Here is a 23,835-nt window from a genome sequence, read left to right as displayed (position 1 = left end):
CTTTGCTGGTGCCTGGCATCCTTGTGATGCATTAGCTACCACCTGTCAGTGCTGGCAGGGGGAGCGATGAAGGGGGCGGATGGTTAGGGGGGTAGAAAACACCCCTCTGCCCAGGTCTCTGTCCCATTCGGCCATCATCGGCGGTGCAAGTGACATGATTCATGCTGAGTTTCAAAGCCACTGGAGAATTCTGCCCTTCTGCGTCTTGTCCTGACATCCCCTTCTCCACCACTGTGCACATCCATCCCTTGATGCAGGCAGGGAGACAAATGCTATGCAATCTCTCCAAAATTCACCCTCTGCATTCTCGAGGGCCTGTACCCCCGAACCCATCCACTCTCTGTCCTTGTATCGTGCCTTCTTCTTCCTTCAACCCAAACCCAAACCCAAAAGCACATATGCATTTCACTTAGTGTAAAGAGACACTTACTGGGCCTCCTCCTCCAGCTGTAGAGATGGATGGAGAGTTCCAGCTTAGGGTTCATCTGGGACATTGTGCTATGCTATCAATCCAAACCCATTCCTTTATGCGTTTGAATATTTTTGAAGGCTATTATTTGTTAGGGGATTGTGGGGGCCCAAACCAAATGTACAACTGAAATGGGAGACAATTAGCTTTACTAAAGGCCCATAATTTTTAAAAGTGATAGAGAGAGAAAATTTGCTAGGAAGCAAGTATCAGAAGCAGTGGATTTGGATCGGCTGAGAGAAAGGAGCTGCTAAAGCATTTGCCCTCCAAAGCAGACTGCCCGTTTCACTAGTAATGTTCCTACAATGAGGATGTCACTGACTTCACCTGATCCAGGATTGACTCTAATAGATAAAATGGTCTGGAAGGTGAAGCAAGACAAGAGGTTTCTTTTCAGATCACACAGGCTGAACAATGGCCAGCAAGAGACAACATCTGACCCAGGCTAGAAGGTCAGAGGTTAACAGGGCTCAAGGGATCATTTAGACCCTTCTGACAGCTGGGGAAAATGAACACTGATTAAGTTAAACAGCTTGCCCAAGTTAAAACAGGTGTACCCTGGTCATAGTGAAATGAGGGTTGGCATTTGGCAGGCTGGGATTTGGATTCTGGCTGGAATACTCCTTGTGACCTTAGTCATGTTACTAACTTCCTGAGTCTCAACATCCTCCTTTACCAAATGGGAATATCCTCTAATTGACTGAGCTATTGCAAGGACCAAATAAAATGTGTGACAATTAATAGGTACCTAATTCATCTCTGTTTCTTACTTCCCTCCTTTCATCCAGATTGAGAATTAGAACCAAGATGTCTTGTGCTTTCTTCTATGTGCAACCTCTCCTCCACCAGCTGATATTACTATGGTCTTTTCCCCAATCATCATCATCATCCCCACTATCAGATGCCTATTTGCAGGACAGAAAAGTTATTGAGAGGATTAATAAAGATGATGTTTGTGAAAACACTATATACAAATGTACATTATTATTAAAGACTACACTGATGGGTCACAAGACCATCACATTGGCTATCAAATACACTAAAATGCAAACGATTGGCATTTGGTTGTTTTGTTTTGCTTTCATTGGATTTTTGGTGCCACGTATTACCAATGACTATGTAAAATGTGATAATTTATGAATGATGTAAATTCCAAGGTTACAGAATCTGAGTTTCACGTTTCTCCCCTATTCTAGATTCACATATGTTTCACAAAGGAGCACTCAATAAAATAAGGACGCTTTTCAATAAAAATAAAGTCAAATTTCTTCCACTGATTCCAACAGACATGTCCCACTACCCTAGAAGCAGCTTTCTGTTATCGAAGGCCTACTGTGTCCTAGGCCCTGTGCAATTATGGCCCCTTACACATAATACTTCACAAGGTCAACATCATTACCATCTTATAGATGAAAAATACTGAGGCTCAATAAAGTTGCTTGCCTTGCCTAAAGTCACACAGCAAGTAAGATGCAGAATCCAGGTCTGACTCCTTTTAGAATTCTATCTACTACCTCCTACTGCCTCTCCACAGAATGTGCTGGACCTCAACAACAAATATACAAACACAATTTTATCCTAGCATCTGTAATTGCACTTGACGCAATTAAATAAGTTATTTCTAACAAAAGTTTTTTGAGCTTAGGAACAAACAGAAACAACATTCATATAAACAAGTACAATACCTGGTATATTAGAGAGGAGTTTATTAGTTCTAGGTATTGCCACACCCTCTACTCCTTCTGAGGAAAACAACAACAACAACAACAATAAAGTGACTGTCATATTGGCCACAATCCATTGAACTAAAACTAGGCACCTGGTGTAGAGGCAGCTTGCTAGAGGCTGTTGGTGCCCTATCAGAGGGGCTAGTATGAGAATTCTTTCCGTACTTAATCTTCATTAGCAATCTGACAACCTTTTGAGGGGAGCTTCATTGTAAGACATTCACAGAGAATCTTTGGGCAGCAGAGGGTGAAGGCTGAGATGAACATGGATGCACAGCAGGCATTTCAAGGGACAAGGTAGAGATGAGTTTGGTTGAAGCCACAGGCTTCTATGGCAGAGTGACAGAAAATAAGCCTGCAGAAAAGAAGTCTAAAACTAAACATCTTTTCCAGGGGTAAAACATAATTTCCATGAAATCAGTTTTTCTAATTGGCAAAGAGGTGTTTCCAACCATTTTATGATGAAGAATTATGTTTGCTCATCCTCAAAGGCCCCTTAACAAAAAGGTGAATGTGCATGCAGGGTTACCTTGGGGGGGCCTCTCTGATCCATAAGAAGAATTGCTCTAAACCAGAAGGCAGGCAAAACAAAATAATCCATAAAATTACAGATGTGGTGTTGGGAAATCCTAAATATCTTTTCTCATACCAGAGTTACTTGGTATCCTAACAATTTTTTTTCTCTGTGTTATGTTTTCTATACTTTTTATAATTTTCCTTGGTCTCTGTCTCATCATTAAGGAAGACCAAGTTAACACCAGAAAATGTTCATAAGCAGGAAACCACATTTTGTTCCATCACTCATAAACCATCACTCAGAATAATCAGTGTCAGTTTACTTATAGCAACAGATGTGAAAACACACATACTAACTACAAAGGCTCTTTATAATGTCAGTTTAATTTAAACCTTAACCTCCGATTTTTTCCACAGATACAGTGAGAAACCACAAGGATCCTCTGTCGTAATGCTCCTTCTATACACTGCAATAAAAGTTCTTGTTTTGGAAATAGAGAAGCCTTCTGAGTCAGTAGTCATAGCGCACTGTGCTTGCCACGGTCACAGCACATGTCCAGTACGTTAGCCTTCTTAGGGTCCAGGGGAAAATATGCCCCCCTCCCCCACCCATTATTTTCACTGTGGAGTTTTGACTCTACATTTCAGATGGAAAGTAGGTAGTGTCCTAAAATTGCGAACCACTTTTTAAAAAACCCTTTAGAGAATGGCAAGGAATTTAAATAATATTTACACAGTCTCCACTATGGTCAAGCAAGTGTGCTCCTTAGGGGGATAAACAGATGTATAATTGGAATGAACATTCACTATACAGGAAGTGTATAGTTTAAAAGAGTGTTGTTCAATAGAACTAAAATGTAAGCCACATATGTAATTTTAAAATGCTCCACTGACCTCATAAAATCAAGTAAAAAAAAAGATGGAATTACTTAGAAATATAATTTATTTAACCCAATATATCCAAAATACTATTGTTTCAAAATGAAATCAATATACAATTATCAATGAGGTATATCATATTTTTTTTTCTTTTTGTACTAACTCTTTAAAGTCTGGTATGTACTTTACACTCACAGCACATTTCATTTCAGAATAGTCACATTTCAGGTGCTCAATTGCCACACGTCGTAGCTGGTGGCTACTACGTCAGACTCTACAGGTCTAGTATTTGGAAGCACAAAGGCAGAAATGACGGTAGTTCAAGCTTTATTTGGTTTAGGGAGAGAAGGAAATTTTGGGTGGAAAAGATGACATTTGAAAAGGACACAACTCTTTAAGGAAGTCCGTGAGATCCCATTGAGGTGTTTTTTTTGTTGTTTTTTTTTTTTTTTTTTGGTTCTATTGCCCCCCCCCCCCTACTCTCCAAAGTTATCCCCTACATTCAGGTCTCTGCTCCAGCTCCATGGTCTATATGCTATGTCTCATAAACTCCCCATTTCTTCCCATCCGGGTCTTTACGTAAGTAGAGCCTTGCCTGGAACTTCCCTGTTTTGGTTCATCATTACTTCTAGCACATAGCACAGTGTTCAATAGATAGTCCTCCGTAAGTACATTTGGATGAACAAATAAATAATTGCAGAGAACATTCAGGGAAGAAGAAGATGGGAAGGTAGGAAAGGTCCGACTGGGGTTCTGTTGCTGAAGATCTTGGGCACTAGCTTACGGGTTTGTAATTAATTCTGTGAGCAAGCAAGTTCCTTGGATATTAAATGTTTGTTTGCAGCTCAGCCATATGTAGGAGGTTTTGGAGTGAGGAGAGACAGGCAGTGGAGAACCTTGTTAGGAACCTTTTGAAAGAGTCACGATGAGAATCCATCGGGTCCTGTACTGTAGGAGAGTGGTGGGTGTGTGCATTAGTTACACATCGCACCAAGAGAGCAAATCATTTTGCAGAAATTGTACATTCTTAGAGGTGAAAAGAACTTTTGCCATTTTACAGATGGGGCAAGTGAGACTCAGATAAGTTAAATTACTTTCCTCTAATTAAACAGAGTTCATCACTCTGCACAAATGGATTTTGTTATGAAAAGTAAGGGCAGGTAGAGATTGCATGTTTTAAGGGAAGGGATCATTTTACAAATATTAAATTAAGTAGTTACAGAAAAGTGGGGAAAAAAAGATGAAATGCATTGAAATGATGAAAGAAATGGTTTTAAAAAGTTTTCAACACCAGACAAAACTGACCTTATATGTGAAGCTGGTCAAAGATTCATTCAGTCAAGGATTCTGATTTAGCAAGTCACTTAAATATTTCTATTTTCTAAGCATGTTAGAAGTATTATCAATACATCTTCACAATGATCAAAATGTCAAAGTCTTCCCATCTGACAGAATGCAAAAAGACCTAAAGAAGGAAATTAAATGGAGTACCATGACCAAAGCTTATCCTATGACTCATATGTTGTCTTCCAAATTAGATAACTTGTGTTTTTCTAGGCTGTGTTTTCAGCTGAACTTCATGTTTTCTTTTTTTTTTTTAAAGGTTTTTATTTATTTATTTGACAGAGAGAGACACAGCGAGAGAGGGAACACAAGCAAGGGGAGTGGGAGAGGGAGAAGCAGGCTTCCCGCCGAGCAGGGAGCCCGATGTGGGGCTCGATCCCAGGACTCTGGGACTATGACCTGAGCCGAAGGCAGACGCTTAATGACAGACACCCAGGAGCCCCTGAACTTCATGTTTTCTGTCTGAATGTTTCAGAAGAAGGTGAGAAGAAGGAGAGAATATTTTTAATTTTATAAGAATTAAGCTCTGGCGATTTATACTTTGGATCTAGACAATTTAAAAAGGCTTATAATTTGCCAGTTTCTAATAAGCTGTAAAAGTCTATTTCATTGGGAAAGATTCGTAAGTTTCTCAAAATCTTAAATAGTTGCAACTAACTAAGATAGCTTATAAAGGAGTATTAGACTTAATATTTCATGAGGTTTTGCTGGTCATAGTGTCCCTAAATGGTGGAACCTTTAGGTTAGAGGCAAACAAAGACGTATGTTTATTTCCTGGTCAAACTACCATTAAAGAAAAGAACAATCAGCTAGGCTGTACGGTTGACATCATAAGTCGAAACAGCCTTGATTGGATAGAAGTTTCACTTTAAACCAGTCGTTTTTATAATGTAGAGATCATACTTTGATATCAAACCTTTAAACCTCAAAGATTTGGTAACATTTACTTTAATAAAACTTGCATTTTAACGTGAAAAAAAAAACACCCAGAAGTCAGATCGCATACTACGAGGTTACAATTAGACTTGGAATCCACATGGATTGTTTTTTTGTGAGTTAAGAAAAGTAAATAATATAAAACCAAACTCAAGGAAGCATGGATATTAAGGTGATTTATCGAGACACTGGAGACATAAATCAGATGTAATTATCTGATTTTCAAAATCGAGTCATCTTTACGTCCTCAAATGGTCTCATGATTCTTTGATGATGCATGGCAGAGAAGCACTTATGTCAAACTGAAATGTGGATGAGGAAAGATAAATGGTTGGTCTGACTAACAGTTTGAGATGCCAATATTCCTCTTGAGGATTTCACTTATAGACCGCGGGTGACGGGGCGGGGGGGGGGGTGACTAAAAGGCATCCAGTTCTCGGGAATTTAGAGCACACATATCAAAAGCTCTACTTCTTTATCCACTGGTAATCAAGAGGAAGGTTTAGGTCTTTCTGAATCTTCTTCCAAACTTGTGGTTGCACAAGGTAACTCAGGTCCTGAGCAAAAACAAGCAAGGAACCCTGTAGCAGTGCAGCCTATCGTCACCTCCTACCTCTCAGCCCTCCCTATCCCTCTTCTCATCTTTTTTTTCTTTAGCCATTCCCCAACTATTAAAGTGTGTTTTACTTTTTCTATTGTGAGAAAACATGCATGATGTTGTACATACATAATGTACTACATAATATACATAATAACATTTACCATTGTGATCATTAAGTGTGCAATTCAGTACATTCGCATTGTTGTACAATCATCACCACCATCCATATCTGGAGCCTTTGCATCTTTCCAAACAGAAACTCTAATTCATTAAACAGTAACTCCTCATTCCCCTCTCCTTCTGCCCCAGCTCCTGGAAACCACCATTCTACTGTCCGTCTCAATGAATTTGACTACTCAAGGTACCTTAGGTAAGTGGAATTAGGACCTTCTTTTGAGAGCTATGATGAGCCATTGAAATGTAGTGAGCACAGGCACATCATTTTCCAACTTGTGTTTTAGAAAACTTTTCTTGACTGCAGTTCTGTGGAGCAAGATTGTCAGCAGAAGGCCAGGTAGGAGGTGGTGGCAATTCTCTAGGGAAGAGTGAAGGTGACCTGAGCTAGGCAAATGGTAATGCAGACTGTCAGTAAGTACATGGAAGTGGGAGCCAAAAGCTATTTAGAGGGTAAAATGGACAAAAGTGGATTCCCTTCTGCTCGTAGACCAAAGAATCTGAGGATGCTAGCATGACAACAAAAAGTTCATTGCAAGTTTCTGAAGTTCCTAGGGTAATAGACAGTGAGCATGGAATGTCCAGTGAAAACCCACAACAGTTGCCAGAGAAGTGACGTGATGTAAAGGAAGGAGAATCTCAAATGTTGTCAACTGACATGGGCCTTCTTATCTGTGTGACCGTGGAAAGTTACCTAACCTTTCTGATGCTCAGTATCCATTTTGGTGAATCAAGGCTAAGGATACCTGCACTCCTGAGTTGTGAGACACAAGGGAGAAAAAACATCATTGAATGTGTTCCAAATTAAGTGCTATGAAAATGCTACTTGTGAGAGCATATTATAAACAATCAATAAAAGGTAACTGGTACTCTAAGTTAGTATTTATGGAGAGCTGAAGAAAGAAATCTGGGCAATTTACAGTAGCTGGGTAAGCTCCACGGATCACATGGAACTACAGCTAGCTAGAGAAAATATGTAGAATTTAGCAAAGCGTGGGTTAAGGATGAGGAGTGAGCAAAGAAGGAACTATCAGGTAAAAGAAGAGTAAAAAGGACGAGATGGAGACCCAGTTCATTCCTGAGCTACTAGTGGTGGAGAGTTATGCCAAGGAGCGTAGGGGATAAGGTAAAATATGCTGGATGTATCCAGAATAGGGAGGGCTTCAAAACTATCCAAAGTGGCCAGTTGACATACAGTAAAATTCATAAAAATTATGGTCCCTAACATTATTATTATGCCCTGGGTTAGTAAACCACTAAAAAAAAGAAAAAAAAAGATTCCCAGTCTGGAAGAAGATTCCCAATCTGGAAATACTCAGTGTTTGAATATGTCTGTTTGTTCTAGTTTCAAAGAAAGAATTAGGCCATTTCCTTCTGACAGGGTTTTGGGGCCTCTGGTAATTATCCTAATCTCTGTGACTTTTTTGCCCTGAGATAGGTGGGGATGAATAATGTAATTTAAACTAAAGCATTTTAGCATCTGCTTTTTCAAGGGAGCGTCAAATACCATAATTCTTCCCAAAATAAAATGCTTCAATAAAAAAAAAAAGAATGTAAATCAAAAAGAGGAGAAAAAACTCAAAATAGTAGTTATCTGAGAGTAGAAGAGTGTATTGCCACAAAGAAGAAACTTGGTTTCTAATGTCAAGTTTGCCACTTCTCTATATGATTCTGGGGAGGTTCTTTCTTCTTTTACTGCCTTGTTTCCTCAGGAAAACTTACTACTATGGGAAAGCTGTTAATCTGTCTAAAAGTGCTGTGATTTCTTCATGGGAAAGCTAAGGAGGAGAAAGGCAGGGAAGAGTAGATGTGGAGAAAAAGAGTAAAGAAGCTTTATTAAAGAGTCCAAAAAATGGCCATGGCTTGCACCAAGGCTGTGAAGATAAAATGAGGGGAATTTAAAAAAAAAAAATCTATTTTAGAAGTAAACTCAATAGGATGTGTCGATGAATTACATTGATGTTGGAAGAAATGAAGGATGAATAATAATTGCTAGGCTTCTGGCTCTAGCAGATTAATGGAGGGTAGTTTCGTTTACTTAAGATGGGGAAAATAGGGAAAGGAATCCAATGAGGTGGGAAGGAAAATCAAGAGTTCAGTTTTGGATAGGATTAGTGTCCTATCCTTATTAGATAAGTCCATGAGACATTTCAAGGGGAACATCAAGTAGACAATTGGGAATAGAGATCTGACATTCAACAAACTGATAAACTTAAGAAAGATACAGATTGCATTTAAAGCCTGGGAATGAATGAACTTGGGTGTTGCTGGGGAGAGGGAGCTAAAGGAGAGAATGCATAGGAAAGTGAGAAAGATGGAGAACCAGAATGAGAGGGTAAAGAAAGAAAAAGATGGTAAAGGGGAGAGAGGTCAGTGAGCCATGGATGGAGACTGAGCCACTCCCACATTAGAAGTAGGATAGAGGGGCACCTGGGTGGCTCAGTCGGTTAAGCATCTGCCTTCAGCTCAGGTCATGATCCCAGGGTCCTGCAATCGAGCCCCACGTCGGGCTTCCTACTCAGTGGGGAGTCTGCTTCTCCCTCTCCCCCCCACTCCTGCTCTCTCTCGCTATATCTGTCTCTCTCTCTCAAATAAATAAATAAATAAAATCTTAAAAAAAAAAAAAAAAGAAGTGGGATAGAGCAGGAGGATGCTGGAAGGAAATGAAGAAATAGCCCAGAGGTAAGAGGAGAACCTGGACAGTGCTGAAGCACAGAAGCCACAGCTGAGTCTTCATGGAGGGAGTGGTCCCCAGGGAGGCATGCCGAGAAAGGGAAAGTTAAGATAAAGATGGCTAAGTGTCCATAGGACAAAGTAAACACAAATGAAAGAGCTAGATCTTAGAGTTAAGCAAAACAGACGGATGGAATGCCCTGCAATACAAGTTTTTGAGTCTTTAATAAGAAATAGTTTCGGGCGCCTGGGTGGCTCAGTTGGTTAAGCGACTGCCTTCGGCTCAGGTCATGATCCTGGAGTCCTGGGATCGAGTCCCGCATCGGGCTCCCTGCTCGGCAGGGAGTCTGCTTCTCCCTCTGACCCTCCTCCCTCTCATGCTGTCTCTCATTCTCTCTGTCTCAAATAAATAAATAAAATTTAAAAAAAAAAAAAAAAAAAAAAAAAAGAAATAGTTTCATGAAAGTGGAGCAATAAAAGGATTTTAAAGAGTATTTCAGAGTGTTCATGAGTTACATGGTTGTGCTTTTGAATATGCAAATGAATTCCAAGTCTTGACTTTGTAGAGCAAGGTAAATTAGAAAACAAGACTTGGCATTACATTCAGATAGAATCTCATCAATCATGTGTTGGACATAAGGGTTTGGGTATCTGTTTCTCTGTCAGTGCCTTGTGCTCATGGAACCAAAAAAAGTAGAGTAGTTTGGCATCATTTGATTTAATGAGATCCTGTACAAATGAAGTACTATTTTGGCAATGTAGCCAGCCCACTGCAGTTGCTCTAGGGATAAGTATCTATAGAGGAGAAATTAATTATGTTCACTAGTTCCTAAGCCTCTGGAAACTGCTAAATAACTCAGTAAAAGTGTAAACCTAGTGATCATGAAAAAGTCTTTTGAGAAATGACCTTTAAACAATAAAATCCAAAAGCAAAGACGTTTAATAGCAGCATGTCTCTAACTGGACTCATGAGTAAAATCACAACTTATACCATAACAAAAAGTGTAGAACGGTAGGCTAAAAAGACAAACCAGAATTTAAAGTCATCTTGATAGTATCTTACATTTTGGGGTGCTAAATATGTCCCAGACATGAGGGCTAAAAGCTTTACATGCATTCTGTTATTTAATCCTCTCAACGGTTCTATGAGTTATGTGTTGTTATTAAATCCATTTTATAGATAAGCCATTACACATGGAACATTAAATAGCTTGCCCAATGTTACAAAGCTTGTAAGTAATGTAGGTAAGAGTCCACCTGGGTTTGTCTGATCCCATATTAGGAGTCCTTGATATCTCTCTTCTATGAGGGTTTGGGAGTTTCTAGTTTTTTATCGTAACTGAAAATGTTTTGATTATAAAAGCTTATAGATTAATTCAGTACAGCTGGATACAGTTTGGAAAATTATGCTATGTTTTAGTGGAACAAATAGAAACATCCAATAATTTCACTTTGCACTCACTCTTCATATTGAGAGGTGGAGTTTATTCCTTCCCTTGAATGTGAGTTGGCTCTCTGACTCTTTTGGGGAGTCAAATGCAGTGAAAACAACACTATAACCTCCAAAGTAGAGCCCTGTGAGATGGGCAGCTTCCACCACTCTCATGAAGCACTTCGTCTTGGAAGCCAGCAGACTTCTACGTCCAACTACCTTATGACCATGATGGAAGGAGTCCAAGCTACATGGAGAAAGAAAGAGGCCAAAAGAGGAGCAATGAAGCTCCAGATATGAGAGTGAAGCTTTCTGGGACTTTCTGGCCCAGTCTAGCCACCTGCTAAACACAGCCAAGGAATGACCCAGCCAATGACATGGAGCAGGACCATCCTAAGGAGTCAACCTGAATTCCTAATTTATAGGATCCTGAGAAAAACAAATTGATTGTTTTGATCATTAAGTTTGGGTTATCTTGTAATGCAACAGTAGATAACATAAATTTAGTACGTATTTTCAAGAAGAAAAGCTAATAGAGAAGAACTTCATACTTTAGAACTAGATTTCTTCTGTGTTTGCTGTTTATCACCATAGCAATGCATTAGTATAATATGCTATCTTACTTTTGAAAACATCTGAAGCAGTTTACAACGAGATACACAAAACAAGAGAGTTAAAATAAAAATACAAGATTAAAACCAAACTTAGCAACTGAAGTTATTTCTACAGATTTGTCTAATTTGTTCACTGAAATTTACCTTTAAATTTAGCTTTGAGTTTCCTGGCAACTGAGGCAAGCCTGTGGGATTATATCATGCTAAATGTGGTTTGTTTCAGAAAAGAAAAATCTTTAACCTACAGCTAAATTATAAGAGCAATTTATTATGTGGATCTCCTCACAGGGAACAGTAAAAGATAGAAGAGACAATGACTTCAAAAGCAATGCCATTTGGAATATAAATGTGTCTCAGACTTAAAATCTTCGCATCTGCCTCTGTTTAAAACAAAATACAATTTTAAAAAAGCAATAAAATTGAAAGGACTTTTGTGTTTTTAGTGTCAACTCCTCTCCTCTCCCCCTTAGATTAGCATTTCATAATTTCCTTTTTGTTTCAATAAGGATTTATTGATAACACTCCAGGAGCCAAGCTCTGAGGACATCATTGTAAGCAAGAGAGAGCACAAGCCCCAGCCCCAAAGAGATCATAGTCTAGGAGGATATTAATTAATGTTAAGGACATTTATTAAAAAGCTATAATAATATGTGATTACAGATTGACAGGTGTCATTAAAAAAGTACAGGAAGCTACAAAGAGTATATAACAGGGATAGGATATCAGAGTTCCTGGGGTTAGGGTAGGATGGCAATAGGAAGGAAAATATACTTTCTTATATGTGCACTTCTATCATAATGCCTGACACACGCAAGTGCTAAATTAATACTGGTTGTTAATGATAAGAAACCTACACACACCCTGAAGTGTGAGTTTCAACACTAAATGTGAACCTGTTATTTAGAAGATAATGACTTTAGAAAGGAAGGCATTGTTAGAAACATTCATTGCTCTGATTTTTGGAAAAGAATAAAATGTATAACACAAGAGCTAATTGTCAAGATATGGAGGGGCGCCTGGGTGGCTCAGTCGTTAAGTGTCTGCCTTCAGCTCAGATCATGACCCCAGGGTCCTGGGATCGAGCCCCGCATCGGGCTCCCTGCTCAGCGGGAAGCCTGCTTCTCCCTCTCCCTCTCCCCCCTCCTTGTGTTCCCTCTCTCGCTGTGTCCCTCTCTGTCAAATAAATAAATAAAATCTTAAAAAAAAAAGATATGGGATGAAAAAATAATTACACATTCTAGAATTCTATCTGATTGAGATTAAGTCTGAAGAGTTACTCTCAAATGCCTGATTTAAAGCATTCATTTCATGCTAGAAGACTAATTATTAGCAATGGCTTCACTTATTACTGGCAATGTGAGAAGGTGTGGGCCCTTTTATGGAAAAGTTGACTAATGGACAAATAAATTAGATATGACTGCTTTGCCAAAGCTGATAACTAAGGCCCTGTATACAATAACTGCCAGGTCCTAGTTCTTATGTAACACTTAATCTTTGAGGTCAAGTGGTGGAAAGAGAAAGTAGTTATATTGATATTCTTCGGAGAAATTCATTTACACATGGTTATTATTTAGTTGTAAGCTCTTAAATGCTATATTAGACATTCCATCAGCCATCTAGCTCCTCAAGGTTTATTACATAAAAACTTAGCAGCAATATTTTTCCAGTTAGAACTCTCTTCCCACTTCTACCACATTACCATCTTTAAAACAATTAAGATATTTTTGGCTGCCAAACCTCTGTCTCACCTGATATTCTCCAGTGTTATAGATTTTCTGCAAGATTTTGTTTCCCAGAACTTACTCATAATTTTAATAAAGCAAAAATTTCTACTTTAGAACCCACTCTATAGGGGATGTTCCATTGCAGATGTAAATGAGGTTTCAATGGTAAGGAAAAACTTCTGTTATAGGTTGTATTATGCCTCCCCCGCTTTTGTATATTAAAGTCCTAACCCCAGAAACTCAGAATGTATTTGGAGATAGGATCTTTATAGAGGTAATCAAGTTAAAAGGAGGTGGGTGCTAATGAGGTGTGACTGGTGTCCTTATCAAGGTCTTTATAAGAAGGGGAAATTTGGACTGATACATACAGAAGGAAGAGGATATAAGGATACAGGGAGAAGGAGCGCCTGGGTGGCGTAGTCCATTAAGCATCCAACTCCTGGTTTCGGCTAGGGTCATGATCTCAGGATCCTGGGATCCAGCCCTGTGTTGGGCTCCACACTCAGTGGGGGAGTCTGCTTGAAATTCTCTCTCCTTTTTCTTCTCCCTCTGCCCCTCCCCACACTCGCTCCTGCTCTTTCTCTCTCTAAAATAAATAAATAAATCTTAAGAGAAAAAAAAAAAAAGATGCAGGGAGAAGAAAGATGGCCATCTACAAGCCAAGGAGAGAGGCCTGGAAGGAAATCCTTCCCTCCCTGCCTCAGAAGGAACCAACCCTACTGACACCTTGATCTCGATTTTCAGCCTCCAGAGCTGTGAGGCAATCAATTTCTGTGGCTTAAGCCATCCAGTTTGTCATTTTGTTATGGCAGCCTTAAAAAACTGGCACAACCCTTATTTCCCTGTGAAAATCAAAGATAGTTTTTAGATACTTTCTTACTTCTCACCTAAAGATGGATTAGAGATTCTGTAATTTCCCTCCATGAACGCAGTGTCATCGATGTCTTTGATATCTCTTAACTCCTCAAGCTTTATTATTCCATTAAATATAGTCTTTGGTAAATCATTAATATTTCCACTCACCTGTTCTTTTACATCATAGTACAATTGATGTAAAAGACATGAGTATTCCTACATCAAACCCTCTAACTTGTTACAAATTTTTTTTAATTATTAACATCTAGTATTATAAAAATGCCAAACTAATCATCAAAATAGAACCCAGGTTAGAGGTTATTGCTCAAATCTAGTCCCTGCCAAGCCTAACTAAACAAAAATGCATTGCATTACCTGCTTTAGAGTACATTTATTCATTAAGGCATAAGCTTCTAAGTCTTTCACACTTTTATTTGTTGGCATGCAAACAGCACTACTTAGAAGCAGTGGAAATCATGCCAAGATTTTCGTTAATTCTTACCTCCTCTCTTTATCAATACCCTCTCTATTTAATCAGGTAATTAGATTATAATTACACATGACACCTCCTCCCCAAGCCCCTTGATTAAATTCTCTTTATTGATTCATTAAACATATCTTGTTGACTGTCTACTATGTACCAGATACTCTGAGCTGTGAACAAGATAAACATGATCTCTGCCCTCAGGGAGTTTATATTCCAGGTTTAGAGAAACTCTATGAGACTAGAGAGTTCATTTTTACTGTATTTATTTTTAGACCACCTCTTCACCATTGTGCTACTTAGCCTTACCTCAATCTTTTTAACCACCCTAAAAGCTATATACTCATAGTTTTCTGTCTCATAAAATTTTTTCTGTGATATAACCCAAATTAGTACTGGTCCAGAAAGATTCAGGATTCAAAGGAAATTTGATCACTTTTCAGAAAGATCATTGGAAAAGATTATAGTTGTGACTAATAAACACTGAAAATATATATTATTATTTATTTTTAATTCTCAAACTATTAACTTTAATTTTTTTCCTCAGTATATTTTAATGTTGCTCCCACATGGACTTGAACCTTAAAATGTTTTAACTATTTAGGGACACATTTTGCCTCGCTATTTCTAGAAATTAAAATCTTGATCTGTGGTGACCTTTCATCCTGGCTGAGCTCACTGTAACAGACTCGGAAATGGAAAGATATTCCTGTAGCCATGTTGGGTTAGAGGAACGAGAGTTCTTGGTTTTCTATGGGATGTGAATCCAGGAATATTTCACTTTAGGCTTTTGTCTCTTTTACTTTGATGTGAACTTACCCTTTAGAGATGAGAGAGAGGGTGCAGGGAAAGAAGAAGAAGGAGGAGGAGGAGGAGAAGGAGAAGGAGAGGAGAAGGAGGAAGGGGAGGAGGAGGAGGGGTGGAGGTAAAGGGAAGGGATGGAGGGGAAGAGGGAGGAGGAGTGGGTGGAAGGGGAGAGAGAGGAGAAGAAGAGGAGAAGACCACATGGTCAATTGTTTCCCCAAGCAAATGGCATTTTGGGTGAATGCCCTGACCTAGGAAGGGAAAATAGATCAAGGTGACCCCAATGCTATAAAAATAGCTAAGTGGACTCTTCCAGAAAAATACCACAGCAGGCTCTGTAAAGCAATTAGAGTAATATTTTGCCATCTTGCACTACCAAGGGGAAGATTCTCCTACCGCCCTAGTTACAGCCTTGATTTTCATTTTCCTTTGTTGTAAATACTTAGGAAATCATTTTAGAAGGCTGCAAAGCAATAGGATGAGAGTAAACAAACTATAACAAATGCTGGAGCAGCTACAGGAGGAAGCCAGAGAGCACCTAACTTGCCTGCTCTGCTTTTCCTGTGTAAAACGTGCGGCCTAACTCTACAGTCTGCCAGGGAAATCTGGCCACTTGCTGGCGGGCCAGCCCTTAGACCAAGGACCGGGGTACATCCCTGCAACCGCCTTCTCGTTGCTGGGCCAGGAGGAGGTCCTGAGAAGGGCCGGGGCAGTCTGCCCAGCAGGAAGGACGTGGATCTCCAGGGAGGCTGTGCATATCCCTTCAGTTAAAGCTCTTTGGGGAAACCGCTTGCCCTGTGAACTTAATTTTCGTAAACCCCATGGAAAGAATAAAGGTCCTTATTGCGGTGTTGGTGAGAAGTCAGTGAGTCCACACTCAGACGAGCTGACAGGCTGGGATCTGAGGCTCTAGTCAGTCAGCGGGCAGGTGAAGGCATCTCCCTGGTAAGTCAGGAGTCTTCTCCTTATCTGCCAATGTTAAGGATGCTGGTATTTACTACTTAACTTTTTGGACTTACTGCTGAAACTTAAAATGGGTGTGCATTAAAAAAAAAAAAAAAAAAAAAAGAAGGCACTTTCAAAATCTGCCTCCACAGTATTTCTTCTAGTGAACTATCTTTAGCTTGACCTAAATTACTACTTAAATTTTTCTACGGATCCAATTTTCCTCCAGTTCTTCCCTTTATGTTTTTATAATCAGACCTCTTCAGATGGGGACATGCGTTTCAACGGCTGCCCACCCCCATTTTAGTTTGGCTTTATCTTGCGAAGTATTTGCAGATCATCAAATATGGGTGAGCTCAGAATATTTTTTACTCCAGTGTTATATATGGTACCAGCACGTTAGCACTAATTCTTCAAAAAATGAAACTTTCAAGGAACTCTGCTACACTTTCCACTCAAAATATTTCCCAAGCACTGTAGCAGAGTGAGAGCCTAACTAGCATAGGGCTTTCTCGAGGACGGCCAGGGTGCCAAAACATGGACTCCATGAGAATAGCACCTGTCCCGCATTCTGCAGTACTGCAGACTAACTCCCCAGCACAGCCACACCCAGCAAGCCCAACCTGCCCCTGCTCCAGGCCAACCCCCCCGGGACTCAGTGGTCAAAGTGGAAAAAACAACTTGAGTTCCAGTTCTTCTTCACACTCAGTGGCTCTTAAAACCACATGGAAAAATGAGGAGAAATGATAACTGGAAAGAAGTTTTTTAAAATTCTAGGTGGGAGAATACATAACGCAAATACTATATAGTATTAAAGTCAGATTTATATTAGTGTACAATAAAAGGGATTAGTCAATCTTACTATATCTGTCTCGATTGACCCAACAGGAAAAGCATTACAGAAAAGAGGTTGTGGCCTGGACACTGCAGCAGCAAACAAGATGAGGTCAAGTTTCCCTGGGGACCTGCCAGCTATTAAGCATAGTGACAACTTGTCCTTGAACCCAACTTAAGTTATTTTTCAAAGTCTTCATTTATTTATAATCCATATCCAAACAGAGAGGAGATTAAAATGCATTAGACTTCTAAGTCATTAATCTGTTTCAAGAAAGAAAAACGGGGAGGAAAAGGACAAGACAATGACTTAGGGACAAGTTAACAGAAGGATTCATTCATTCATTTGGTCTATACTTTCATTTAACAAATTTGGTTTGACAAGTAAGGGATATAGGGAACAAGGTCATGGGTTCTCTGTCCTTAAGGACCTTCCTGCCCTGTGAGAGCTACAGGTAAGTCAAAAGTCCCGATGTTCCCATGCTGGGTGAGCAGGACCACGTGCTAAGCTGCTGGAGTGCACACAAGAGGAACTCAAACAACTCAGATTTTAGCTGCCTCTGAAGAAAGCACAGTAGAAGCCAATAGAGTCTCCACTATGGTTCCAGGAAGTATGATCAAATATATCTTGGAGACCTCAGATTTGTCGGAAAGCATTCCTCCTACCCTTGGAAGTCACTTGGAAAATGTTAAGTCTCCATAGCTGTGGCCAAAAGCTCCCCACAAAATCCTCTCTGGATCATCCTCACAGTAGTTTCCAATGGGGAGAGCCAACCCAGAAGCAGTGTTAGCATCATGGCACCACACTCCAGAGATGCCAATGGAAAGATTGGTGGGACTAGAGCTGACCTCCTGAGTTTGAATTCTGCTACCCCTCTTAATAGCGCTATGACCTTGAACCAGGTACTTAACCTCTTTGAAGCTCCGTGTCCTTGGCTGTCAGATGGGCATAATCGAGTGATTCTGAGGATTACACTAGTAACAATGCCTGACTCTTAGTAAAAGCTCAATAAATGTTAGCCCTCTGGGAAGACGTGGAGTGTTTCACATAGGAAGAGGATCTTTGTTATCATTCCAATTCAATGCTTTAAGTAGACATAATAGTAAAGGGAAATGCATGTAAAGGAATGCTGTTAATGGAACAGTGGTGGAGAACAACCACTTCAGAGGAGCTAAATTTCCCCCCTCAGCTCTGCCAGGATAAACATCATTACCAGGCTGAAAGCCTTTGCTTTGTTCCCTGACATTTTTAGAAAAAGGAGGAAGCTAGGGCAGTCATACCTCTTCACTTCTCCTCTGACCTTGCTGGACTGGTTAACGCCAACAGGCCCCCAGGGTGAACAGTGCTTAAGGCTATGGACTCTGGAGCCAAGCACTTTGATCCAAACCCTGATTCTGCTGCTAACTGGCCGTGTGCCCTAAGACTACTTCCTCCACCTCCGTACCCCTCAGTTTCTTCATCTGTGAAATTGGGATAACAATAGTATCTACCTTGGGATTTTTGTGAGAATTTACATCTGTAAGCATACTTAAGCCTCTGAGAACAGTACCCAGCAAAGTTGGTGTTGTATAAGTGACAGTGATTATAAAATCTGTTATTATTAAAGAACAATACAATATAAGGAATTGTTCAAATGTACAAAATCATGAAATACTGAGTCAAGACCAAAGTGTCTTGTCAAAGTTGGTGGTCACTAGGCAGTTAATTCTATGAAGACAGAGCTGGATTTTGTTCCTACTCTCTTTGTTAAGAAAACGAATAGACAAGGCATGAAGCCTGAACTAGTTAGAGGGTATGATGAGGAGGAAAGCACACTAGATTTGGAAGTGAAAACCCTACATGTGAGCAGCACTTAGCCCCATTCTAATCTGAGCAGGTGTCTTGACCTTCCTGATACTGTCTCCTCATCATTAAAACAGGGAGGTCAATGAGAGCGTTTCTAAGGTTCACTCCAAATCCAAAATTCTATGTTGCTAGGTAGCCTTTGAAATTTTACAGAAGACAATATAATTATGGCTATCGAAGTCTTTTTTATGTACCTAGGATTATCAAGTTGAAGACAATGCCATTTGTTTGTGTTTTCTGAGTCATAATGCAAGAATCTGAACTATGAACAGATCTTTAAATCCATGAAAGTGGATTATCTTTAGCACAATTGATAACTTTTAAACCTCTCCGATTGTGAGAATAAAACTGATAAGGACATCTTTCCATCCATTTTAAGTGAATTTTTACAGACTCTGAGAATAAAACATAATCCAAAGGCATCTAATGCTAATTTATCATTAACACAGAGAGATTGAAAGTAGAACTCTTGTGGAGTTTAGCTTAGCAATTCTCAACTAAATGAAATTAAGCTGATTTAGTTGAGCCTTTGAGACATGAGAGTGGAAAGCATAAGTCCAAAGGATTTGGGGGAATAGCACCAAGACTGCCTGTCTTCAGACTGTGGGCTGGAAACGAGCTTTGAGAGGTTTGTCTGCTGAGGATCAGCTGCCTTCGTAGGTTTGATACATTGGGTAGAGACACAAAGATTTCACTTGGAAAAAATAAAAAGATTCTGTGGTGGAAAATAAAAAGAGAAAAAAATAGGTGGGAGGATGATTTGAAATAAAAAATCTGGACTAAGAACACAGGCTATGGGTTAAACAAAGTTTAAATTTTAGCTCTGCTACATTTTAGCTACGTGACCTTGGGCTGGTTGTTTAATCTCCCTGAGCCACACTTTGCACATTTAATAATTTCTCTTACTTCATAGGGTTTCTGTGAGGATTAAATGAGATCATACATGTAAAATATTTGGCCCTCAACCTCTAGAACATAGGAAGCGCTCAATAAATGGTGGCTATACTTACTCTCCTAAATGAACGGCGGGGCAGGTCATCAATATTCCCCTCTGGTGAGATGCTCGGTGCTCGCTTTGGAATGCCTCAGAGTTGTCAGAAGCACTCTTCAAGCCTTCTGCAATCACAGTTTGGGTCCAAACCTCAGTCTTTCTTATGAGCCCTAAAATACCTATGGGTTTTTTTTTTCCCCCAAGATCTATTCATGGTTTTATGTGGGCACTGGACAAAGGCTCACTTTGTAAGACTGTCCATCTAGGTTAAAAATAAATATGCAGAAATGTGTGGAACTTCAACAATAGAATATAAGGAAAATAGATTATTCTTAGCTGAAAACAAAGACATTCTAGTAACTGAATGTGTATGTAAATACATAAAAAAAAGGCTGGAAGTTATGAACACCAACATGGTAGCAACGGTTACGTCTGGGGAAGATTGGGGAAGAGGTGGGAATTTACCTTGGCATTGTCTTAATGTTTTACACATTTATTTGCATGTTGGCTGTATAATTAAAAAGTAAACAAACAAACAAACAAAAACCCCAAAACCAAACAAACAAAAGAGCAAAGCCCAAAGCAAAAGTCATGGTACAAAATGAAATGAACTTTTGGAACAGAGAACTTGTATACCAGTAGACAAGAATCAAGGAATTTATCTTTGGGTCTGTCCATGACTTACAAAGTCACATTCTGCTGATTTTGCTGTCCTTGAGGAGTAAGGAGACCAGTAGAGGGATTTCTGATTCTATCTCCAGCACCTGATAAACCCAGGTTAAAAGGCAGTTGAAGCTGCCAGCCAGAAAATCTTGGTACAGACCTCTTTCTCTCTGCCAAATAGATAAAACCCTGGCTAGTTCTTTGCAAAATTCAAGGTCAACAGAGGTGCCAACTGAAGACAATGGGTAAATTATGCTTTTGAGCAGAAAGAAACCAGATGGTAAATTATATATCCGTTAGTTCATTTTGATAGTAAAGAAAATAGGTGACAACTTAAAAAAAAAAATTCTACTTGACAGCTACTTGGTTGATAAAAAAATGCCTAACTGAGGAGTTTTAAAATATCACCCTCGTTCCCCTCCCACCAATACCACTAAACAAATTCATTAATTCAAAGAGAGTAAAGAGTCTAAGCACTGAATTATGGGCTATGAAATTTTTTTCTTATTATTAGCAAAACATTTGTTTCCTGCTGGAGATTAGTTTTCACAAAGGGCCCATTCCTTGGAAAGAAACATTTTGGCTACAGGGAAAACCAAGAAACACTGCAGAGCTCTGAGAAGTTGCACTGACTTGCTTTGGTTCAGCCTGCAGTCTCCCCTTGTGAGAGATCTCCAGGAGCAGCAGGAAGGACAGGGTGGTTTTGCCTTGGTTTTAATGCAGATGTTTTGGCCCATGGACTTGAGGGACCGTTGTGCTTTATTGATGAGATGAGACAGTCAAAGGGAGCCTCTGCCTGCCCTCTAGCTGGGCCTGATTTACTGCTTCCAGAGCTGCCTTTCCAGCTTCCCCTTTTGGTGCAGGGTGGTGGTCTGGTCCTGTGTGTAATTCATTGTGTTCCGCTGGTGGGTTAAGTGAAGGGCTGTGCGTCAGGCACAGCACAGAAAGGACCTGAATGAAGGGCGGGAAGAATGAATGGAGAGAGCCATTTTGATGGCATTGCCCTAGGGGATTAAATAGGACAGGGCATCTGGGGGCTGAAGGAAGGTTCTGTTGCTTAGGAAACTCTCCATAAGAGTGTCAGTCATCAGTCCCTTAACCATCATACATTTCTTACCTCCCCCTTGTGTATAAATCTGCAGGTTTATGCAGACCACCAGCGTGACTATTACAATGCATTCGGTTTATGGTGAAACACACAAAAAAAGACCTTTCCCTTTTTTTTGCTCATTTATAAGCAAAGTGATGTTAACACCCTGAATGGAAGAACAAGGAATTGAAGGAATAAATATATACAGCAGCATAACCCCATCTTGTCACTTGGATTCAGACTATCCGCTGTTCTCTCAAAAAGAAAGGCAGTCATACCAAGCAACATTGAGGCAAGTTGAAACAGAGAATTTAAAATGCTGGATTCCATCATTTCTGCAAAAGGTCATTCTAGTCCTTTGCTATTTTTACCATAGACAGAGACTCCGCATGTTATTGGCTGAATGGATTTGGGAAGACGAAGCTGTGGCTTCTAATGAAGATGGCAAGAAGGCACTTGAGACAGAGTCAATGAAAGGTGTGGGAAAAGTTGAACCCTTCAAAGATAAGAGAGAGGAGAGCTACTGAATTAGTCCCTGACTAAATTACTAGCCATAACTGTACCCCGGGCCAATTCTCTTTGACACTGCCTGTCATCTTGTGGCTGTGAGAAATTCCCATTCCAGGCTCAAACCCTCTCTAAGGCAGCCCAGCCCACCCCCATCCCCGGAAAGCAACTGTTCCAAGGCGCCCCCACCCACAAATTTGCATCAAGACAGGTATAATTCCCAGCTGGACCAGGGCTTCCAGAAGCCTCGCCTTTCCTTCGCGGTTCTGCAAGACAACCTTAGGCTTATCCCAGGCCAGCAATCAAAAGCATTTCAGAGAAGAGCAGAAAACAAAAGAAACAAACAAAACCTGTCCTTACCCGCTTCTTAAAAAATTGGAAGGCTGAGCATTTCTTGACTGGGAATCCATTCATGTCTTTGTTTACCATTTTCCACAGTAGGGAGTTCACAGTTATAGATCCAGGGTGGCACCGCCTGGTGAGTGCAGCGGGTCCCCGGCTGCCCTCCCGGACACAGCGAAGACGGAGCGGGATGGAGAACCTGGCGGGGCTCCGGTCTTCACTCACACATTCTGCAGCGACGCTACTGCCGCAACCTCTCCCCACTCTCAGTTGCCACGGGCAGTGGCTTTGCTCTTCCCATCGCTGCTCCGAAACGCGGGCATCGGCGCGGCCGGCCCCGCAGGCTACGGCGGATCCCGGGGAGATGCTCTGCGGCTGGCGAGCCGGAGACGGGCACCCCCTGCGCGCCCCCAGCTACCTGGCGGCTCTGCGGCGGGCGCGCGGGGCCCGCCGCCCGGCTCCAGGTGATGCGCGGCTGCAGGCTGCTCCGGAGGAGAGCTGTTTTTGATCGTGCGAGTTCCAGTGGGAGCTGTAGTTAAGCAGCTGAGAGGAGTAAGAAAGAGCAGAAGCCGAGGGAGGGAAGGAGGGAGGGAGGGAGAGCAGCGCCAGAGAGGCAGAGGGAGAGAGAAAGCGCTGCTGAAGACGCAGCGATTCAGGAATATCTGAGCAGCCCGCGGAGGAGAGAAGACACCGGCTCAGGACGCACTGAAAAGCAGTTGGCAGCCCCTTGGGAGGGCTACTTTAATAGCGTGTTTCTTTTCTTTTTGTTGTTAGGACCATTTAAATCGGTTTCCTGTGAAATGCAGACCGTTTTTGTTTTATGCTCATTGGCATTCCTTTGATACGTATTCCTGAATATAGTAAGTCTCTCAATGGAAATTTAATCAAATTCCTTCCCGATCTGTCCAAATGGGGAGAAAAATGACATAAGGTGCAAGCGTAGGTAGAACAATGGAGGCTCTCATACTAACTATATAGAACCTCTTCTAGTGTCCTCTCCCCACTTGTCATCATAGAGTGGGCAACAGTGAAAGTAATTGCCCTTTTCCCTAAAGAAGGCTGTTAAAAAAGAACACAATGGACATATACAAAGTGTCTTACGGTAAAACACACAAAGAGCATTACCAAAAAGTATTACTGAAACCATTTGATGGAAAGGAAGCCCTGATGAATGAGAGGAAAGCCTTTACCTATCAAGTGGAAATCTACCCCGAAATCCTTATCCATGTCATTCTTTACATACTAAATTCATTTTTAAACCACCACTTAATTTGTGTGGCCTATTTTCCCATCTTTACTCTTTAATGTTGATATTTTATGGAGACTTCTAAACAATGAGAGTTGATGGGTAAATGGAGAGAGCAAAGAAAAGAAACTTGGCATCT

The 23,835-nt window shown here is 40.5% G+C and overlaps 1 protein-coding gene across 1 annotated transcript in view; it reads right to left on the bottom strand.

Moving 5' to 3' along the window:
• SGK1 (serum/glucocorticoid regulated kinase 1) overlaps positions 1 to 22,559 on the bottom strand; it is a 109,368-nt gene extending 86,809 nt beyond the window's left edge. The window contains exon 1 of the mRNA XM_044917491.1: positions 22,469 to 22,559. Coding sequence (XP_044773426.1) covers positions 22,469 to 22,537 — 69 coding nt within the window. The 5' untranslated portion in view covers positions 22,538 to 22,559. The remainder of the gene's footprint in view (positions 1 to 22,468) is intronic.
• Between the last annotated feature and the right edge of the window lie 1,276 nt (positions 22,560 to 23,835).

This window comes from Neomonachus schauinslandi, chromosome 8 (assembly GCF_002201575.2).
Source record: "Neomonachus schauinslandi chromosome 8, ASM220157v2, whole genome shotgun sequence".
NCBI classification, from domain to species: domain Eukaryota; kingdom Metazoa; phylum Chordata; class Mammalia; order Carnivora; family Phocidae; genus Neomonachus; species Neomonachus schauinslandi.
Note: the sequence above shows the minus strand (reverse complement) of the source record. Positions and strands in the feature narration are given on the sequence as shown.